Here is a 21229-nt window from a genome sequence, read left to right as displayed (position 1 = left end):
CATGTGAAAGCGAGCCTGAGATTGGAGTTCTGCTGCTACAAGCCAAGGAAGGCCTGCGGCTACCAGGAGCTGGAAGAGGCGAGGAAGGACCCTCCCCTAAAGGCTTTGGGGAGAGCAGGGGAGAGTCAAAACTTTGGTTTTGAATTTCTGGCCTCCGGAATTGTGAGAGATAAATTTTTGTTGCTTTGAGCCACCCAGTTTGTTTCAGCAGCCCTAGGAAACTCATACACAACTCCAAATAAATTTTGGTTAATTCACCATAGAATTAATTCAATTGTGACTCATGTGAATACATAAGCATAATGCTACAATGAAGCCTGCATTAATTATAGACAATTACCAAGAGAACGATGTTAAACTTCATAACATCTCATGAAAAAGTTGTAGAAAATAAAAATTTCATTTTACACACTGAAACGTCTATGAGGTAAATTACAATTTAAGAAGCAGAAACTAATACGATTATAGTTTTTTAAAAAATTAAATCACCAACTGATATAATCAGCCTTTGTATATGTATTACTATTAATTTTAAACACTTACAGTGTTTCACGTCTTTATAATGCTGGTTATTTTGGTCATCAGGAATAGTAACATTAATTACTTCCTCTTTATGTGAGTCATCAGTTATAGGTTCCATAAAAACCTCTGGAAAAAAGTAGGACACACTGTAGATCAGACATATGTTAATCTTTTATGACTTTTATTTTCTAACCCCATTTTTGTTCACAAGGATTTTAGGCAGAGATTCAAATTCCAAATTACACCATATTTCCAACAATAAACTCTGTATCATCCCATAGAACAGTGCAGCACATCATTTTTCTAGGATAATGGGTCATCTTCCTTAACTGTTATGTTAAATGCTTACCCACCTTCTATATTGGAAGTCACATCACTAATGTCTGAGGAAAAACCCCCAGATAAAAAAATAAACAATATAAAATTCATTGGGACGATGTGATTTATCCACTAGTGTGCCGTGTCTCTCCAGAAGTTCCTTCCTGTTGTCCAGCTGGTCCTGTAACTAGCTGGGACATTATGACCTCACCGCCAAAGGGTCAGAATGCTGGGGAGGAGTTTCCAAGTGCTTTTGACTCAGCCTGATGTCTATTTTATCTTTGGTATTCTAATGGTCTTCAGTTTTTTAAAAAACCATTATAAGATTTTCTTTGAAAATTAAGAAATATGTATTCATGAAATAATGTGAATTATTGGTCCTTGGATTTTATTTAATTAAAAAAATTATTTTTCAATTGCAGTTGTCACTCAATATCGTAATAGTTTCAGGTGTACAGCATAGTAGGTAGATTTATATAACTTATGAAATGATCCTCTGAAGGTCCGCAGGATTTTAAAGAGCCATTAATATTGTTGATAGTAAAATGAGAACACACCTCTTCGGTTTTCAAAGCATTACAACATCATCTGTTCTTTTGGATAACTGAAATGAAAATGTCAGTTAAGAACTAATCAGAGACACTAAGATTCAATCCAGATGCCCAGCAAGTTCTGGTTCATGGGTTATGTTAGCTATAGCTCTTCAGGAAAAGTTTTTTGAAACTCATCTTTTTCGTGTTTTTCTTTAGCAAATATAAAATATTTACTTTACTTAAAATTTGGTTACAATAAACCCATCTTTTATCTCACAGGTTGATAAAATCATCTAATATTTAGTCAAAAGTGGCCTTTCATATAGATATTATCCATATATTTCTCATCTGTAACTCATATAATAAGCAATAAAGCAAGAAATCAAATGCACGCTATCACCAATATTGCTCTCCATGATAATAAAGGATCAACTAACTTTCTTTCAATTTAAATTATTGTTGATGAATAGCCTCTCAGCATTAGAGGACATTTATAATTAAAATGACACAAGCATCAGTGAAAAAAAAAGCATGCATTTCAAAAGACCTGAAAATTTTTTCAGTGTAACATAGGCTCACAAATTAAGTCCAACCCGTGGTTTCTACATACCTGATAATTAGAGAATGAACTTGAAGGGAGTCTAATTGCATAAGAGGAGGAGGGGAGGCAGAGAGGATTTAAATACTTAAGTATAATGGAAGCCTGTTTCTCAGTGTCAAAGAAGGGGTTATAAATATGTAAACAAAGCTTGGCCCTAAATTAAAGGTAACTACTTGAACCCATGATTTTTTATGTATATAGACAGATATTGAAATAAATATGTGTAAATGTATGTATGCATATGAATGCATATATTACATACACATATGCACTCATGCATACAATAACTCCCTATCTCTGTCCACTGAGAGGATTTCACGACAGTGACATTCCAGTTCAATGAACATGGCTAGTCCCCTGACCTAGGCATGTGGATGTACCCTCAACTAAAGGAATCAGCCCAGCCGGGCGTGGCTCAGCAGTTGAGCGTCGACCTAGGATCCAGGAGATCGGGGTTTGATTCCTGGTCAGGGCACATGCCCGGGTTGCGGGCTGTGGCCAATCAATGACTCTCTCATCATTGATGTTTCTGTCTCTCTCCCTTTCTCTCTGAAATCAATAAAGATATATTTAAAAAAAAAAAAAACCTAAAGGAGTCAGAAATTCTTGGAGAAATGGCTGGCTCTAGGTCTGGGGCAGGAAGAATCCAAGATGAGTATAGAAAAATAATTATCAAAGCCTCAAAAATGACCCTGTGCTCTAAGGTAGAAATTCCACTTCTGGGAAATTATCTTAATGAAATAATCATGAATGCTAAAAAAAAAAAAAAAAAATTAGTCAAAAATATGTTCATTACTTCATTGTTTATAAAGAGAAAGATTTAAACCACCTAAATAACAAATAATAGGGTAACTGACCAAAAATGTCATGAATATTCACTGAATTGGATGTTAGACAGATATTAAAATTAAGTTTATGAGAATGTGTAGATTATAATGTTAAATTATAAGTGTATCCACCTGCCTGTTAGTCACTTAGTAGCCTTCTCAGTTATCAGATTGACTGTCTCCGTATTGTAGTGCTTGTGTTCAAGTAACTCTTATTTTACTTAATAATGGCCCCAAAGTCATTCACATAACTTTTTGCAGTATATTGTTATAATTGTTCTATTTTATTATTAGTTATTATTAATCACTTACTGTGCCCAATTTATAAATTAAATTTTATTATAGGTATTATGTATAGGAAAAGCACAGTTTATACATAGGGTTTGGTACTGTTTGTGATTTCAGGCATCCACTGGGGGTCTTGGGACATATCCCCCATGGATAAGGGGGGGGTTACTGCACCAGTCTTCCCTGGAAGACGAGGTCTGGTTGGGAACAAAACTGTTTTATTGGACAATTGGAAGGTGTGAGTCCCACTGAATCAAAGGTACAAGAGCTCTCCTGTACCTATGGCTGCTGTCCCAAGGGGCAGAGCCTGGGCTGCTGCTCAGTCTGTGTCCCCAGGCGGTGGCCTTGTGAGCAGCGTCTGCACAGGGGCAGGGAGCCCCAGGTTCCCTCCCCTTCGGTCCATCAGTGTGGGATCTTAGCTTTCAGCGGCATTTTCACCGCTCGCCCTTTCCGCCCTGGGAAGGGAGTGTTTCGTCTTGTGTGTTCCCCACCCCTGCTTCCCAAGGTTCCTTTGGGCCTTTCAGGGAAACTGATGTTATGATCTGCATGGTGAAAGTAGATTTGTTACCAGGGCAGCAGGTGGACAGTCTAAAAGGAGGGATAGTTTTTAAATAAATAGAGTGTGTGTGTCAAAGGGGACATAACACAGTACTTAAGAGCAGGGGCTCTGGAGACAGATACCTGGGTTCAAACCCCAGCTCCACCACAAGCCAGCCGCATAACCTCAAATAAGACTCTGGTACCTAATCCTCAATTTCCTCATCTGTGAAGTGGGAATAATAAAAAATATATTTACCGCATGAGATTGTGGTGAAGGAAAATCAGGTAACCCAAGCAAAGCCCTTGGCACAGTGCCCAGCCCTGGAGAGCAGGAAGGTTCTCGGCTGTGCTCACCCGTCCCCAGTTTACGGCGGGCATCCAGCCTCCACCTTTGCAGCGGATTACGAAACAGTCACCGTCGCCGTCACCATGAGAGTGGGATGGGAGAATATACGTCACGTACCAAGAAAGCACAGTGCTTGGCACAAAGTAAATTCTCAGCAGATAAAAACTCCGGCAATCCTTTCCCCTTAACCGCCTTCCTAATTTCCCCTCGGGCACCTGGCACCCCCTCTGCTCCCCTTCGATCCTTCCCAACACGGTGGCTCAGGAATCCGGGAGCAGTGGAGGAGGGTGGTCATTTAAAATGATCTCGTTCACCCCTCCTCCCCCTTGGCAATGGGTGAGGACCTTGAGGACCTTTCTTTCGCATTTCTGGATCCAAGTCACCGGGACTTTCTGCAGTCACTCAGGAGAGACAATGCAAATTCCAATGAGATATCACGAGCCCAAGGGGAGCACGATTTCCCTTCTGAATAAAAACAGACAGCATGGAAATAACCAGTGTGCGGCTCTTAGGACCTTTCTGGACTTGCAGTTTTCTGTTTCTTTCATTTCCAACCCAGAGGCTCGCAGAGTTATGCTGAATTCAGTGTCCAGGCAATGCCCTGCAGGCGCTCAGTAGCAAAGCCACACCTTCTGTCTCCTGCACATCCTCAGGAGCTAAGGGTGGGAGCGGGCTGAGCACTGTTCCTGGGGGTGTGACATGGGGCTTCGTTTGGAATGAATTTTCTTGAACGTCCATGGTTCAATAGGTGCTGCATCTAATGGTCTTGCTATTTAGAAATCCCAACACCTTCCTACCTGTTCCTCTTTCAACAAATGCTGCCTCCTTCTGTGATCTGCAGTTCAATCGTTTCGTGGACGGAATCGACGGGGCCCTAGGAAGGGGAGGGTAAAAGTCACTCACTCCGTCACATTTATCTCACCCGCCTGAAGACACAGCCTGGCCTTACGTCCTGATGTCTTGCAGGCCTCCCAGGGGAAGCAGGAATGGAGGACACTGACCGTCTGCGTAACTCCTGTGACCCGAGAGGAGGCTGCACAAGTCAGGCATGTGGGGCAGACGCTGCTTTTAAAATGTGATGTGACTCCTGTTCGTTCCTAAATTTAGTTTATGGAATATGTGCATAAAGAAATTTCATAGCTGCACATGGCTCTGGCCTCTCAGTTGCATATTTCTAATTGTTCATGTACCTACGTGTTTTATATTATGGTTGAAGAATTAATGCCAGTTGATTTCTTTAGTGGAGAAAGAAAATTAGCAAAAAAGTAACTGTGATGGTTCTGCAAACCTTATTGTCAAAGCTAAGATCTTCTGCTTTGGGTGTTTCCGCTTATTAATTCTTACAAGTCTGCTTGTTTTCTTACACGGATGAATACCATGCATGTTTTGCTTCGCACTTCACAGCAGAGAATGGGGCCTGAAACTTTCTTGTGTACTCTGTGAGTTGCTCACGGGGACACCTCGCTGCCACCCTGGGTGAATCCCCCTTGGACTTTCAGACTATCTCCCTGTCTCCTTCCCGCTCAGGAGCCTCACCGTGGCCTCCAGCATCACCCTCACACCCCTCACAGCCTCAACACTGGTCATGCTCACCTCCTGGTGTCCTGTTAGACCCGCTGTCCCACCTAATCTCTGGCCCAGGGTCCACTTTGTGCCTGTAAATGCGCATCTTGTGTATAGAAATACAGTGGTGCCTCGGTTTTCGAATGTGATCCATTCCAGGAGCCTGTTCGAGTTCTGAAACGTTCGAAAACCGAGGGATCCACAGCCGACAGCTAGGCCTAGGAGCCTGTCCTCAGCGGAAGCTGCGGGGCATGTTCCACTTCTGAGGCGGGTTCAAAAGGCGGAGCATTTGCTCCCAGGTTTACGGCGTTCGTAACCCGAAATGTTCTCCCATGGAGACGTTCGAAAACCGAGGCACCGCTGTACTTCATGATCTCAGACGGACGGGTCATAGAAGCATCTCAGATACATGGATCATGGAAGCACTAATGCAAGCACTTTAACAAATATCCAGAAAGGAAACTGAAAGCTGGGTTCCTACACCACATGGAGCCTGTGTCCACGGAAACAGAAATGAATGGAAAGAAAGTCCAGTGTCTACTGGGTGAAGGCAATTCCCAGTTAAGAGGGTGGGTTTCTGAGCCCACCTGTGTGGCCTTAAATCCAGCTCCATCACTTTCTGGCTTGTGACCTTGGGCAAATTATTTAACATTGACCATAAAATGGGGATAAACTTAGGTAACCAGCCCATGAGGTTGTCATGAGCATTAGATGAGATTATCCATGAAAAATGCTTAGAGTGTACTTAATCTGTAGATGCACTCAATAAATGTATGCTTTTGGTGTATCATGAAATTGATATTATCATTATTGTATATTGCTTTTAATTGCTCTATAGTAGCAGACCTTAATTAGGTACCTATCTACTATTCATTCATTCATTCATTCATCAAAGATTTATTGAGCATCTAGTATGCGCCAGACACTCTCTTCTAGATGCTTGGGATATATCAATAAGCAAAATAGACAGAGATCTGCAATGTCATGGAGTTTATATTTTTAGTGGAAAGAGATAGACAATAAACAAAAGCCTAATAAACAAACAAATTATATAATATAAATGCTGGGGGGAAAAGAAAATTTGAGCAGAGAAAGGGGTATTGTGTGCCTTTGTGGGCAGGTGCAATCAGCAGAGACCTTGTTGAGAAGGTGATGTTTTAGCAAAGACTTCGAGGAAAAGGCGTTAGCCAGGAGGCTCTCTAGGGGAAGAGCATCCATCCAGTCAGGGGAACAGCCAACGCAAAGGCCATAAACATGAGTGTGCTAGTGTGCATGAGGCCAGCAAGGAGGCTGGGGGTGGGGTGGGGCTGAAATGGAGGGATAAAGGGGAAGCTGAGGCTTTTGATCTGAGTGTAGAGAGTAGCGCAGCAGTTTTGAGCAGAGAAGGGCCTATGCTCTCATCCACAGGTAGGGCAGGAGTGGGCAGCCCAGTTCCTCATTTCCAGCCAATGTTAAAAAGCCTCAGCATTGCCTTGGCTGGTGTTGCTCAGTGGTTAGAGCACCAGCCCGCTCAGGGGTGGGTTGCAGGCTCCATTCCCAGTCAAGGGCAGGCACCTCGGTGTTGGGTTAGGGCATGGGGTGCCTGCAGGAGGCAACCAACCAATGTGTCTCTCTCACATCGTTTCTCTCTCTCCCCCTCCCTCCCTTCCCCACCCATTCCTCCTGCTCTCTCAAAAAAAGCAATGGAAAAAATATCCTTGGGTGAGGATTTTATAAGAAAAAAAAAAAGCCTCAGCATCTTTCCCAAGGTTTTCCCTTAACCACAGATTCATGTGGGCCAAATGTCCCTGCTGTACCTCCATGCGATTATACTTCTGATTGAGACAAGCCCGATGTGAAATAATTAGCCTTTAGACAAATAAATAAGTCACAATTCATGAATTTTCTAAACAGTGCTGCCTCTTGTGGGTGTCAGTCAGCATGTAGTTTGTAGCAATGCCAAATACATCGTTGTAGGGACATACGTAGGCAGTCATGGAGAATAGCTATCCGTGGTATTGTTTCTGAGTTAATGAACATAGGATTCTGTTGCTACCCTTTCCCTCTAGGTTCTATATATTTCTTGAAAATGTTTAGACTTTTACCCTTTGCTGATTTGATAATATGTGAGGTCATGTCTCAGTCGTACGATATGATTTCCTCTGGAGCAGATGTCCATCTTAATTGAGTATGCAGTAATACAGTTATAAACTCAATAAAAGTTTAGCTAGATGGAATTGAATTTCCTCATTTAGTTATTAATTCATTAAGTCCTGGGGATTTTTGCTTGGTTTTTGTCATCATGAGAACTCAGATGATGAATACTGCATTAAAATAATGACAAGTTTCAGTTAAAATAATGTATTCTCCTAAAATCCACTTCACAATGAAGACAAGCCAGAGAAAATATATTACTGTTATAGTACATGACTCTACCATTGCTTTTCAATGACATTCCTTTATCATGTTGGTCAATGTGACAATGAAGTTTTCTTGGATGCAGAGCTGAGAATTTGGGATGATTGAAAGACTGGACAGATAATGACCAGCTTAACTTCTAAGGGAAGTAAGTTTCTTATGTTAGTATCAATTTTTGCTGTTCCAGGACCACCGCAACATGAAGAAATAAATTGAGCACACACATAGAAAAAGACAGAATAGATGATGGTTACGTGTCCTTTATTTGTGACCTTAGGATTCCTAAGCTCACACAGAACTGATTCCATAGAGGTTCGTTAGCTTTATCTTGCTTTTCTAATGGATTTAATTGTGTATGTTCTTATAGTCAGACCCTTAATTTAATCACAAATGGAACTAAAAATAAGGTAATCATATTTTTCTGATGCAGTTAGAAAAGATACTGGAAAACTTAGAAATTAAGAACACCAAAAGCTAGCAAAACAGCTTAATCATTGGGCTAGAACTGGATTCTTCCCTCTAAAAGTTACAAAAATTCTTATTTACTCATTGAAACCTCTTACCCAGAATTAATACCTGCCCAGAAAGAAACATCATGTTGTAAAGGTTTTTTTGTTGATATATTTTTTAAAGCAGGAAAAAAATATTTCAAAAAATCTTTCCAAAACCCACTTTGTTTGGCTAATTCTAAGAGAGAATCACCTACTTGATCAAGGACCAAAATGACCCAAGAACGAGTAACAACAGTACTGCCTGGCTGATGTGGCTCAGTGGTTGAGCATTGACCTATGAACCAGGAGGTCACAGTTCGATTCCAGGTCAGGGCACATGCCAGGGTTGTGGGCTTGATCCCCAGCAGGAGGCGTGCAGGAGGCAGCCAATCAAAGTTTCTCTCTCTCTCCCTCTCCCTTCTTCTCTAAAATCAATAAAAACATATTTTTTTTAAAAAATGACATGAGTATTATCCAAGTGACACATCTGGCTCCTTTGTACACACCTCTCAGAGAAACGGCCATGCTTTTCCTAGTGTTTCGTTTCTCACAGTGTGTTGCCCAAGGGGCATGGGTGTGATGCAAGGTGAGAGAGCCCAGGAAGGGCTGGGCTTCCCTCCAGGACCAGAATGATGGGCTGGCATAAATCACCACAAGACGATGAGAACTCTATCCAAGACCCTCAGTGTTTTGCCTGTTAAAGAGGTGTTTCAAACAAACAAAACACTGTAATCTTATGAGAGATGTTAAAAGTATGAAGGAAGGAAAGTCAAGAAGATAAATCAAAACGGTTGAATATAATATAGATAAGAATTTAGTGTGGGCAAATAAAATAGAAAATTTATAAATGTATAAAAGTCAAGTCAGGATTTAGCACAATAGAGCTAGTAGAAAACACGCAATAATTTCGTACAGGTCCACTGCCGGTTCCATCCTAACGCACGGTGACATGGGGAGCTTTGGGAAGGTTCCACGCTGGCCCGCAGAACTGTTAGCAAGGGGGCAACGAGACCTCCAAGAGAAGTTTGTCAATGGGAAAAAAGGGCTGAAGGGCAACTGGTAACAGTCTTCAAATATGTAATGGGTATGCAAATAAAGCTGTGATTTATTATGTTTGTACTTACTGTATATAGTCTTTGGATCTTTATTAATGTGAGACTCTAAAACGGTGAGTGGAAATGCAAAGATAATCGTTTGGTTCAAGTTGAATGGAAGAATTTGAGATGCTGTCAGGTGCTTGGTGTGTTAGGGCACTGTAGGACTTCTATGCTTGAAGAACTCTGAGAGTACAGTCAGTTTCCACCTGCAGTGTTACTGGTATGGTTTGGGAGGGTAGAAGGAAGGGATTAAGAAATCTCCCGCCCAGCCGGTGTGGCTCAGTGGCTGAGCATCGACCTAGGATCCAGGAGATCAGGGTTCATTCCCGGTCAGGGCACATGCCCAGGTTGCGGGCTCGATCACCAGTCGGGGGCGTGCAGGAGGCAGCCGATCAATGACTCTCTCATCATTGACATTTCTCTCTCTCCCTCTCCCTTCCTCTCTCTGAAATAAATCAATAAAGACATATTTAAAAAAAAGAAAGAAAAGGAATCTCTCAAAATTGCTTCCATTCATCCTGGCCCTCAGAAATGAGAAAACACCCGGGGAAGAGAAAAGTAACCACCTTGGAAGTAGAAATGGACTTTGGGTGAGTATTTCTCAGCCTATGTCCTTTTCATTGTTACCCTCCTAAGGAGTGTTTTTAGACATTTTATTACACATCACCCCCACCCCCATGAAATTTTAACACCACATATATATTTCATCACTGTGTACGTACTTTGTCCCATTAGAGGGCCATGGCCCCTTGTAATATCTACCCCACACCAATCAAGGGTTATGCTTTTGGTTACAAAATGCATGTTCTTCAGTGAAAATGCATGCTCTCTAAAATAAACATGGGTCTGAATGGGAGGTCACTGAGGATGGGAGAAAAAAGAAGTTACATATATTTCAACTCTGGCTACAGGGCCCACACGAAGTCTCCTCGGCCAGCATCCTCATGTATTGCCTTCACAGGGAACCTTCTGGCTTCCCTTTACTTCTGTTAAATGAAGAGATGAATTCTTTGCCTTTGCTCTATCTTCTAACTGCAGTGGTGGCAATCTTTGGGAGATCCTGTTCCTCTCTGAGAACAGTAAGAAAGGAATGTACATACGCACAGTCTCACACTCTATAAAATGCATGTGTACTGAGTTTCAGAGCTTTATAATGAATTATGGAACATTATAATGAATGGATCCAGCAGATGACACCTGAACCACAGATCAAGCTTAACATCATAAAAGGGACAACTAGACATTATATGCTTCCTGATGTAATGCAATAGGGAAGAAGCAACATCGCTTATATAGTATTCTTGCTAAAAAATGTTTAACCTGAATCTAATAATAAGGAATCAGAAAAAAATTTCAGATTGTGGGACAGTCTACAAACAAACCAGCCTGAACTTTTTAATGAGTGTCATGAGGGACACACAACACACACACACATACACACACACACGGAGAACTAATTTATTTACTAAAGGGACTGGAAACTAAACATAATATGTGATTCTTACTTGGATCCTGGATTTAAAACAAAATCTATAAACATTTTTGGGACAATTGACAAAGTATTTTAAAGTTTTATGACGTCTGCAACTTATTTTGACATGGCTCATCAGTAAGAATGTATTTACAGAGAGAGAAAGAAAATATGGAAATGTTAACAATTAAAACAACGTTAACAATTGATGCGTGTGAGTGAAGGGTATATGGATGTTCATTATAATCTTTCCTTTTTGAAATTTCTCAAAAAGAAATAGTAGTGGCTACATGTATAATTCAACTAAAAAAATAGTGGCAGATGAAGGACAGCCAGCCAGGTTCAGAGGAAGAAGCCAGGTGTCAGTCTCAGGCCCAGAACCAGAGGTGCCTGAGGGGCTGCTGGAGCTCAGGTCCTCCATTTACATTGGGATGTACTTGTGATGTGGTTGGGCCAAAGAGATTAAAAAAACCAAACACCTCCTGTAATGATTTTCTTTAGAATTTGCCAAACAAGGTTCTGTGGGAATAAAAATACTCTGTAATTAAAAAATAAGAGTCGTGTGCCAGAACTTACCCCAGAGGAGTTGATTAGTGCAATTAGCAATATAACAAGGAGGAATCTGTTCCAAGGAGTTGAAAAAATATTTGGATTTTTAAATTAAATGGAAATTTCATATGCACAAACAGGGAATAGCAATAACCTTAGAAAGAATTAATAACAAATGTCTTCAGAGGCCAGCATCCTATGTGACTGAAATGCAGGAACGTAGTCCATTTCTAACGCAAAGCTCCTGTGGTTTTCCACGGTTCGGGGCTTCGAGCTGCCCCAAGGGCCCGGGCTCAGTGCCTTCATTCTCTGCCCAGTGCGGCATCCGTGGGACTTCCTGCGCATTGCAGGGCAGGGGCTCTTATTTCTCTGTACCCTTAGGGCTGTCAGATATTCTTTCAGCCAAAAATGATGCTAAAACATCTTTACCTATCTTGTCCTCTCAAAAATAAACAGGGGGAAGGGCAGTGATTTTGTTGACCAGAGCACAACAGTGAGAGAGGAAGCAGCATCGGGATTCCACGAGACAGCGTGGACGCCAGGCAAAGCAAGGGCTGGCCGGCCGGGGGGTCAGCGCAGAACGCCACTGTGCCCGCCAGCCAGCCCTTTCTTATTTGGACAAAGCAAGATTTCATGCTTTTAGGCTCTGGTGGCAGCCACAGAAGGCTTTAACACATTACATACAATGCAACGAAATCGGGGTTGTTTAGTTAGTCTTTAATCGGTATTACAATAAATGCACTAATACATTCTTAATCTACTTCCCTCCACCAACCGCTATTTTGTCATACTTAAATGCTCAGTGGAAGCACGATCACCACCTAGTCACAGGCTCTCGGGTCACCCCGGGTGGTGAGTGAATGAATCAGAGAAGGCAACATTTCTTCAGGCGAGACTCGCCTGGGTTTCTTCAGGCGGGAAGCAGCACAGAACGCGCTACCCTGTCTGCTGGAAAGGAAAACCCGGGAAGGGGGGAAGGAGGAGGTTAGTGCCAGCTCCACGATGCCCTTGGCAACCGTGGTGCCATCCCTGGGGCAGAAATTAATTTCATGCCATCATGTAACAAGGCAGAGGGGCGAGAGCGTGGAGGAAGGGGGAGGAAACACTGGCTGGACTCAGGAGCTCCGAGGGCCAGCTGGGAAGGTTCCAGGTCAGTGCTCCGGGAGCCTGAGCTACACGCACCAATAACCGGTTGTACTTTTGTGGGTTGTTTTTTTTTACTGCAGGTTTAGTATTATGCAGAGACCGCCAGGGCTCCCTACCCCGAAGGAAGAACAAACAATGCACTGATCTGGCTCAGGGCTTCGGCTGACCATCCTTGGTCATTTATAAACTTCCTTCCATTTCTCTCTTCTGGGAAACAGGACAAAATATCTTGAATGGAAGAAACAAGGAACAGCGGGGTTACAAAAACACATTCAGTTCAGGGCGAACTGGTCACTCGTTAGCCTTTGGCTAGAAACCAGTGTCCACCCAGTGTGCAGACCCTGTTGGGGGCAGAGACGAGCCACCCCGTGCAGTGTCCCTGATAAAACTGCCGATTGGGACGTGGTGTGGCCGCTGGAGGTGAGGCCTCGGGTCTCTCCGGCTCTGCGGGAAGTTAGGCCACGGGAGCAGGGCGGGAGTTTTCAGGGACCCGAAAGGAAGGCTTGTTTTAGAAAAACTTGCAGGTCATCCAGAGTTCCAGATGCGCTCGGTACTTAGAAAACACGTACAGAAAAGTCGGCCGGCGAGGTGGAAAGTACAGTCTCTCAGTCTCACACCCTGAATCCCAGGGCCGCTGGGGCGCACGCAGGTCCCAGGCAGAATTGCCACCGGCTTAGGAACGCTTTCTCCAGACCCAGGGGGGTGAGGGGCGGTCCTTCTTGCACCCCGTGGTTGCCCACAGGTCGTGGCTAGCAGCGCTCAGGGTTCAGACACAGGAAGGGAGGGGGACCATCATCCCTGGTCTCCACCTCGCCTGCTCCTGGAAGTCCTTGCCTTTCTCAGCCGAGGAGATCTCCCACCTGGACTCCAGGAGCAAACGGCTCTCCTCTGTCTTCCGAAGGGTCAGGTGGGGCGTTAGTGACACATCCTGCTGGTCATCTCTTTCTGGAAAGCAGGGGGAGAAGAATGGTTAGGGGAAACCAAAAGCAGAGCAATTCCTTGTTGAAGTTTTTGACCTCTGCAGCCTTTGAACAAGACATTGTAAGTGTGGCCCACGAATAAGGCTTCGCTTGCAAATGTCTTCTGCTTGGTTTTTGGTTTTTATAAATCAAAGCATGCTTAAAAACATGGCTAACTTGCTGGAAATCCAGGTTCCTTGCTTTTTCTGAAATATTACAAGATCTGCAGCCACTGGGCAGCTGGAGTTAAATGGCTGTCCTCTTCAGATGCAGAACATGCTCTCCAGTTTACCCCAGGCCCCACCACTCCCAGTTGGCTCTCCAACGGAAACCAAGTACCACTTACAGGTGGACAGGATCATTGGATTTAGACTGCTGTGTTTCTTAAGGAATAATTAATTTCTCTTTACCTAAGTTTCTATCAAAGATACAAAAGGAAGGACAGCCTAAGTTGGTGTAAGTCAAGAAAAGCAGGAGGGAAGACATTTCTTAATGGAAATGAATCTACCAATGGGTCTGACATGGAACCAACCACCTTGCCTTTCACCCGTCTACCACCTGCCTGGCTCTTGTGCTGCAATGGCCATTCTCTTTCTCTGGGCCTCTGCACCGGCTGAGACTCTGACCTGTGGCCTGCTCCTACCACATCCTGCCTTCTTTCCTTGGCTAATTGCCGTTCCTTTTCCCAATCGGGCAAAGAAATTTCACCTGCCTGGTGCACCTTCCAACACTCCCACCCAACCCACTGTGAAGTTAGCCATTCCCTCCACTCGTGCTCATCTGGAGTCTTGCATGTGATGAGCTGGCATGTACTCTGTGTGTGCATGGATCGTGCCCGCGTCTGTCAGCCCTTCTCCACTGTGAGCTACTAAGTGTCAGGAAAAAGAAACACTCATTCACTCTCCAGTTTACTACGCGTGCTTTCACCATGTGCCCCTCAGCCTTCCACAGTGCCTGGCGCAGTAGCGGCTCCTCTCTCCCACCAAGAACTGCCTGGAAAGCAGCCTGGAATGAGCCCTGCACCGTGCAGCATTCAGGAGGACACGTTTAATGTCATTTCCATTAGATGAATGAGCTGTGTCCAAGTCCCACCTGCTGCAGAACTGATGCCAGCTGCTATATCTCTTCCACACTGACCTGGGATCACCCCAGCCTATAAAATAGGAAACATCTGAGTGAAAGGAACTTGAGCGCGGGAGTGCCCAGGTGCTCCAAGACTGTTAGGAAACATACCAACGTGTTGGTTAGAGAAACAACAGAACATACATGGAAGAATTTAGGCGCTTTTGCACCCCTAGAATATTATCAAATACAGGCAGGTACAAACGGATACATAAATTGAAAAATTAAATGAGCATCTACTTAGGCTTATTTCCTTGTACTATGTTGCAGGTGACTGGGAGACGGGGTTGCTGTTCGCAAGGAGCTACGGTGAGGAATGAAAATAAATGATGACAATCTTGAAGTGAATTTTCTGCTCCTTTTTAAAGCTGCCAAAGGCTCTTGTGTTTTTGGTTCACTTCTGATGATAGAGGTGGGAAAAAAAAAGTGGGAATGCAAAGTGTGTGTGTGTTTGAGGGAGCAAGAGACAGAGTGAGGGGGCTCATGGAATGAACACAATTTTGGCTTTATATCTAATTCTGTAATTATTTGCAGTGGGTCAATTGCTTTTAGAAAGAAAGGAGCTAGCATTTGTTAAGCACCCATGAGGTGCAGGTGCTGGGGTGGGGGGTGTTTTGTCCTTGCATCTGTCCAACTCTGAGAGGAGGAACTAAGACCCTGTTTGACAGGAGAGGAATCCGGGACTCAGAGCAGAGGTGTTGGCTCCTGCAAATAGGTAGCTGCAGAGACTAAACAGTAACAGTTGCTTCCTTCAAACAAAGTCTGCTGTCCCTCAGTCTGTGCCTGGCACTGCTCTGCAGGTATCACATCATGAAGCCCTTTCCCTAACCCTGTGAGGTAAGACTGCCATCCCCACTGGACTGAGGAGGAAACAGGCTCAGAGTCACGCAGGGAGTGGCAGGGGTGGGATTTAAGCTCCGGTCTGAGTGCAAAGGCCGGCTTTCTGCAGTCCACCGCATGAATGCCGTTAAAGCGTCTGAGACGTTCTCATGAAGATGCATTCAGATGATAATGACAATACTGACTTTTACGTGTATTAATCACAGATGGTCGCAGTCATTCCTGAATTTTCAAAATGCCAAAGAGATGTTTTTCATCACCCAGATTAATACCGTTTTGAATTACAGGTGCAATGGTAAATACTAAAACAATGATGTCACTAAAAGGCTGTAGACGCTAGAAGTACGAATACAAAAAAGAAAGAAGAGGGAACCGTTTGAGAGACCAGTGCTTCCCCATCACACCATGCAGCCTCAAAATGCAGGGGAGAAACTGTTCACTGGGATGTCTCTTAACATTCATGCGGGGAAAGAATGGTTGAAACAGCAGATCAGAAACTGGAGGAAGGCAGGCTCGGTTGGACGCTCCTTTTTTCTTCTAGCACTTTCCCACTGGGTGGCGCAAATGAGCTGGTTAAGAAACAGCTGATAGTGTGGGAAAAACCATGAAACCCCAAAGAGGCCAATACGGGGATCCATAGCTTTCCTCTTCATCCAAGCCCCACTGCAGGGCCGAACACACTCCTTCCAACGGAGGACAGCAGCCTAAACAACTTCTACCCAGGCTGCGCTCTGAGGACGCAGTAGCCGCTGCAGGAGTCGTCAGAATGCGGTAGGGATTAGGGCCTGCCGCTGAAGAACTCCCAGCAGTGCTCAAAAGGCTTCTGCAGGGGTTCTGAGGATTTCCTGAGAAATGCTCATAAGTGCTGTATTTGGCTTGTATATGAAGATTTTTTAAAGCACCAGATTAAAAAAAAAAAAAAAATCTACCCTTAAGAGTAAGGCCCTGGCCGGGTAGCTCAGTTGGTTAGAGCGTTGTCCCCATATGCCAAGGTTGTGAGTTCGATCCCCAGTCAGGGCGTGTACAAGAATCAACTAATAAATGCATAAATAAGTGGGATGACGAATGGATGTTCCTCTCTCTCGCCCTCTCTCTCTCTCTCAATATTAATAAAATAAATTATATATTAAAACAAAAAGAGTAGATCCGGGTTTTGGTTGTCTTCGTTCAGTGACACTTGCTTCCATGTAGGGCACTGATTCTATAAAGTCCCTGGTTCCCCACTATCAGCAGGATGGACTCCATACTCCACCACCTGGCAAACAAAGCTCTTTATAACCGGGGCCTCCTCCCACCCTTCGCCTCCTGTTGAGTGGACCCCCAGCCACTCACCACACCCACCAGGCAAACTGGGGTCCTCTCTGGCCTCCAGCAGGCCATGGCCTATCAGGGTTTTTAGTAGTTTCTCACAGGCCGTTTGTCCTGGGAAATGCTTTTTGCTCGCCTGTGCCTGGCAAATTAGACATCTTTCATGATCCAACTGTCAGCTCCCGGAAAGGCTTCACTGGCTCCCTTCCTGGGTTCCCCATCACCGTTCACTCCCTCCCATCACATCACTATCTAGCAGCGCTGGACTGCACCATTCATTCCACTTCTGCCTAAAGCCGAGAAGACCCTTAAAACCTTGTTGTATATTAGTGTTTGATGAGAGATATTTTGGTCAAGTCGCATAACAGTATATATGTGTATATATATGATTTGATCCAATTATTTTGGGGGAAAGTACCAACAAAATATGAGTGTAACATGATGAGTTTATCACTGGGTGAATGAAATCATATTCTATTTCTGATTTTTGCCCCTTTGCATGTTTTTTGGGTTTTTAGGTATCTTTAATGCACATGTAATTTTTTCTAGGAAAATAAGCTCCAGTAATTTAAAATAGAAAAGGAGAAGTAGACCGAATCTCTAAATTGAAATAATATTTAGTTTTAAAAATGAAGTTAAAGCGATTTTTGCTTAGTTTTTGTGGGGAATGGTGTTGGTAGATGAAATCAGCATATCTTTTGTATAAGACACTCAGTCTCTTCTGTTCTGATTTAAACACTTTTGAAATGGAGATAGTTTCTAGTCATCCCAAGAAGTAGAACAAACTTGCAAGAACTTGAAGAGTCAAATCTTACTCTAGTCTCTGAGTTCACCCATTTTTAAACCTGGTATTGGAGGGCAGGGAATAAGTGGTTCAGAAAAGTAAAATAACTTATTCTAAGTCACACAAATATAATTTCTGACCCAGCCAAGACTACAAAGTAACCAAATGACTCTTAGTTTATTATACTAGACCAGTGATTTTCAACCTTTTTCGTCTCATGGCACACAGAAACTAGTTACTAAAATTCTGCAGCTCACCAAAAAATGTTATATTTTTTTGCCGATCTGACAAAAAAAAAAAAGTACAACTTTGATTCATTTACACCAGAAGGTTAATGTTGTGCTGGTTGTTGTCATTTTTTAAATTTGACAATCTAAGGGAAAAGAGGTCAGTGCCCCTGACTAAACTGTCAGGTATTGCAGGTTTTAAGAATCCTTGTGGCACACTGGTTGAAAGTCACTGCACTATACTATCACACATTTTAGTAACCTAGTTTTTACGTGAAATAAAGAAAAATAATTGATGTCTACTGGGTGTCAGTCATCGTGCTAGTATAGCAATTTTAACAAGTTAACATTAGAAATGATAAAATAAGCTCCAAAAACAACGATAAAATTATGGAATCACAGACGCTGTTAAAGATGGAAGACACTTGGATATGATCCAGTCCAACATCTACACCTCAGAGATGTGAAAAATCAGACCATGAGAGCCTGTGACTTGCCGAGGTGGCACAACTAATTAATGGCAGCTAGGACTCCTGGCCTTGAACGCCACACTTCGCGTTGATTTGAGAGAAGCAATAGTGTCAATAATCTTCCTTAGAGTTGGCTCAGTGAGCTTCAGGTAAAAGCCTTCTCGCATGAAGGGCTCTCCTTAGCCTAATTTCCTTCCATGGCTCCCCACGGTTTTCAAACTGAGTCCCAAGCTTAGCACACAGTGCTCTTCTCGACCTGGCCTCTTCTCAGCTCCGCAGCCTCATGTCCCAACCCTCCCCAACTCCTCCCTCCTGTTAAGCTCACAGCAATTCCCATATATGTGTGTGAGTTTGCTCCCGCCTTCCCACACCTTTCTCCCAATGCCAATGTCCTGTCCTTCGAGGCCTCAGTGCTGCCTCCTCGGGGACAGCCCCTCCTACCTCCCCACCTCACCCCCAAGAGGTATTAGGCCTTCCTCTCCCTCTCCAGGCTCCCCTGCGATAGTCTGTAACTTCTTGGGTCCAGCGCGAGGTTGCTCTGGAGATGAACCACATCTTGTTTGGACCCTGGTGCAAAAGATCTGGCACATACCAGGTGCTTAGAAATATCTGCTAATTAGATTAAAATCCAACAGAGAGCAATTAGGTCTCTAGATCCAGTCAAATGAGAGGTGGAGGGAAATATTCCACCACTGAGGACCTACTGTGGTGGAGGCACTAATGTCTATTTTGTGTACTTCTTCAAAACTCTGTGAGCTACGTGTTGCTTTTCCTGAGTTACAGATAAAAATGTGGAGGCTCAGAGAACTGAAGGAACTTGCCCAACTGCCCATGCTAGCAAGGGAAAGAACTCGGGTTAGCACCCACATTTCGCCGACTCGAGAACAAAAACCAACAAAAAACATACTGTTTTCATTACTCCACCGCGGGGAGGAATGAAAGAAAAAGGGAGGGAGGCCGTTTGTTTCCCTAGTGTGTTAGCACATAGTAGGACTCATGGGGCTCCAGCATTATTTTACAGCCCATTCGTCTGTTTTTTTCATTTTTTAATTCACCACCTTTCTGTTAATTCTGAGGAACAAGGAGACAAGGAGAGGAAGAAATATTGGAAATGAAGAAACGACGGAGGGGCTTTGGAAGGTGCAGTGGTATGGTCAGGAGCCCTGCTGAATTGCGAAGGTGACTTTTACGTAAACGGAACCTTCCCCCAGTGGCCACCAGGAGAAAGCCAACGGCTTAAAACGGGGTAGTCTGAAGGACACACCATGAGGGTCCATCTGGCCCAAGGTTAAAGGCAATATGTTAAGGTAATGGTTGCTAAAAAGACAAGAAAAACGGTGAGTCCACCAGAAAAGGCAGCCGGGGGTGGTGCTCTCTTTACAAAGTGCTTCCTTGCCGGCCACCAGCATCACAGCTCGGCCCCGCTGCTCCCCCAGCCCGGCCACCAGCATCACAGCTCGGCCCCGCTGCTCCCCCAGCCCGGCCACCAGCATCACAGCTCGGCCCCGCTGCTCCCCCAGCCCGGCCACCAGCATCACAGCTCGGCCCGCTGCTCCCCCAGCCCCACCGCAGCTGGAGCGTGGCGAGGCCTCGCCTGGAGCCAGCCGCTCTCTGCTCAGACAGGGGCCCACTCGGGAAGGTCCCTTTGAAAGGCAGTGGAGCACAGGGGCATTTCAGGTTGGGCTGCGGAGGGGTGCGGGTAACACCAAAGCCCTCTAATGGGAAAACTTTCATTCCCAACCGCAAAGGGAGGCCCGGGCGTGCGTGCGCGCGTGTGTTTGTGTGTGTGTTGTGTGGCCAGGTCAGAAAGAGGGCTTTCTGGGTGGTGCTCCATTTCTTAAGAGACTTTAAAAACAACCTTTGTATCTGTGTCCTCCATTTGTTTCTTTTGTTATTGGCTACTTTTTTTCCTTCCCTAAAATCCTATGGATTGAACATGTTGACCATCTTGAAAATTCGATTTCGCCCAGCTGGGCGTGGCTCAGCAGTTGAGCGTCGACCTGGGATCCAGGCGATCGGGGTTGGATTCCCAGTTCAGGGCACATGCCCGGGTTGTGAGCTCAATCAATGACTCTCTCATCATTGATGTTTCTGTCTCTCTCTCTCCCTCTCCTTGTCTCTCTCTGAAATCAATAAAGATATAAAAAAAGTTAAAATAGAAAATTCGATTTCTCTCAAGAGTCTTCCCCCTTCCCTCCTCCATTCCAGACACCTGTGCTGGTGATGTCGCTGCCCCTTTCCCTGAGGCCATGCTCCACGCTGGAGGCCAAGCAGGTATCTGGTTAGTTCTAACTCACTGATAGCAAAAGCAAGTCCCGTTGGAACCCTCAGGACGAGCCACCCCAAGACGTGCCTCTGTGGTATGTGGACTGTTTTGAGCTCAAGGCAACTTTAGCCATGGGGCTCAAGAGAAACTTCTGCCCCTCCCTTAACTTCTAGAAGAACTTGCATTAGGGGCCTTGTTCATAATAAGAGATTTTCAGAGACCACCTCTTTTGACCTATCTATCTATAGGGCAGGGCAAACTCCTATCTACAAAATATCCGCTCGTCCCACCATTGTGCAGTGTCCCTTTGAAGCCCCCGAGGCACCTTACCTTATCCCTGGCTCAGAATGTCACATTTACCCGTGTTCCTTCCTGTCTTTGAACATCCCCGGCATATGGGGTCTCTGACTCTCTGCTGTATGTGGAGTTCCCATATACATATATGTAATCAAATTTGGTCTTTTTCTCTTGCTGATCTGTCTCATGCCTATCTGGGGGGAGAACCTTGAGGATAAAGTTTCTTCTTCACAATGAGAAGCAGAAGAAATGCGAGCTGGCATCAGC

At 44.3% G+C, this 21229-nt stretch overlaps 1 protein-coding gene across 3 annotated transcripts in view; it reads right to left on the bottom strand.

Moving 5' to 3' along the window:
* Positions 1-497: 497 nt before the first annotated feature.
* The window catches only part of MOB3B (MOB kinase activator 3B), a 189077-nt gene continuing 168345 nt past the window's right edge, over positions 498-21229 (bottom strand). For 2 of the 3 annotated variants that reach the window (XM_087822632.1, XM_087822633.1), the window contains exon 4: positions 12240-13634. In XM_087822632.1, coding sequence (XP_087678758.1) covers positions 13605-13634 — 30 coding nt within the window. In that variant the 3' untranslated portion in view covers positions 12240-13604. Of the gene's footprint in view, positions 649-12239; positions 13635-21229 lie in introns of those variants that run through there. The other variant, XM_087822634.1, reaches the window with a different exon arrangement.

Source organism: Miniopterus natalensis, chromosome 12 (genome assembly GCF_054644295.1).
Source record: "Miniopterus natalensis isolate mMinNat1 chromosome 12, mMinNat1.hap1, whole genome shotgun sequence".
In the NCBI taxonomy this organism is placed as follows: Eukaryota; Metazoa; Chordata; class Mammalia; order Chiroptera; family Miniopteridae; genus Miniopterus; species Miniopterus natalensis.
Note: the sequence above shows the minus strand (reverse complement) of the source record. Positions and strands in the feature narration are given on the sequence as shown.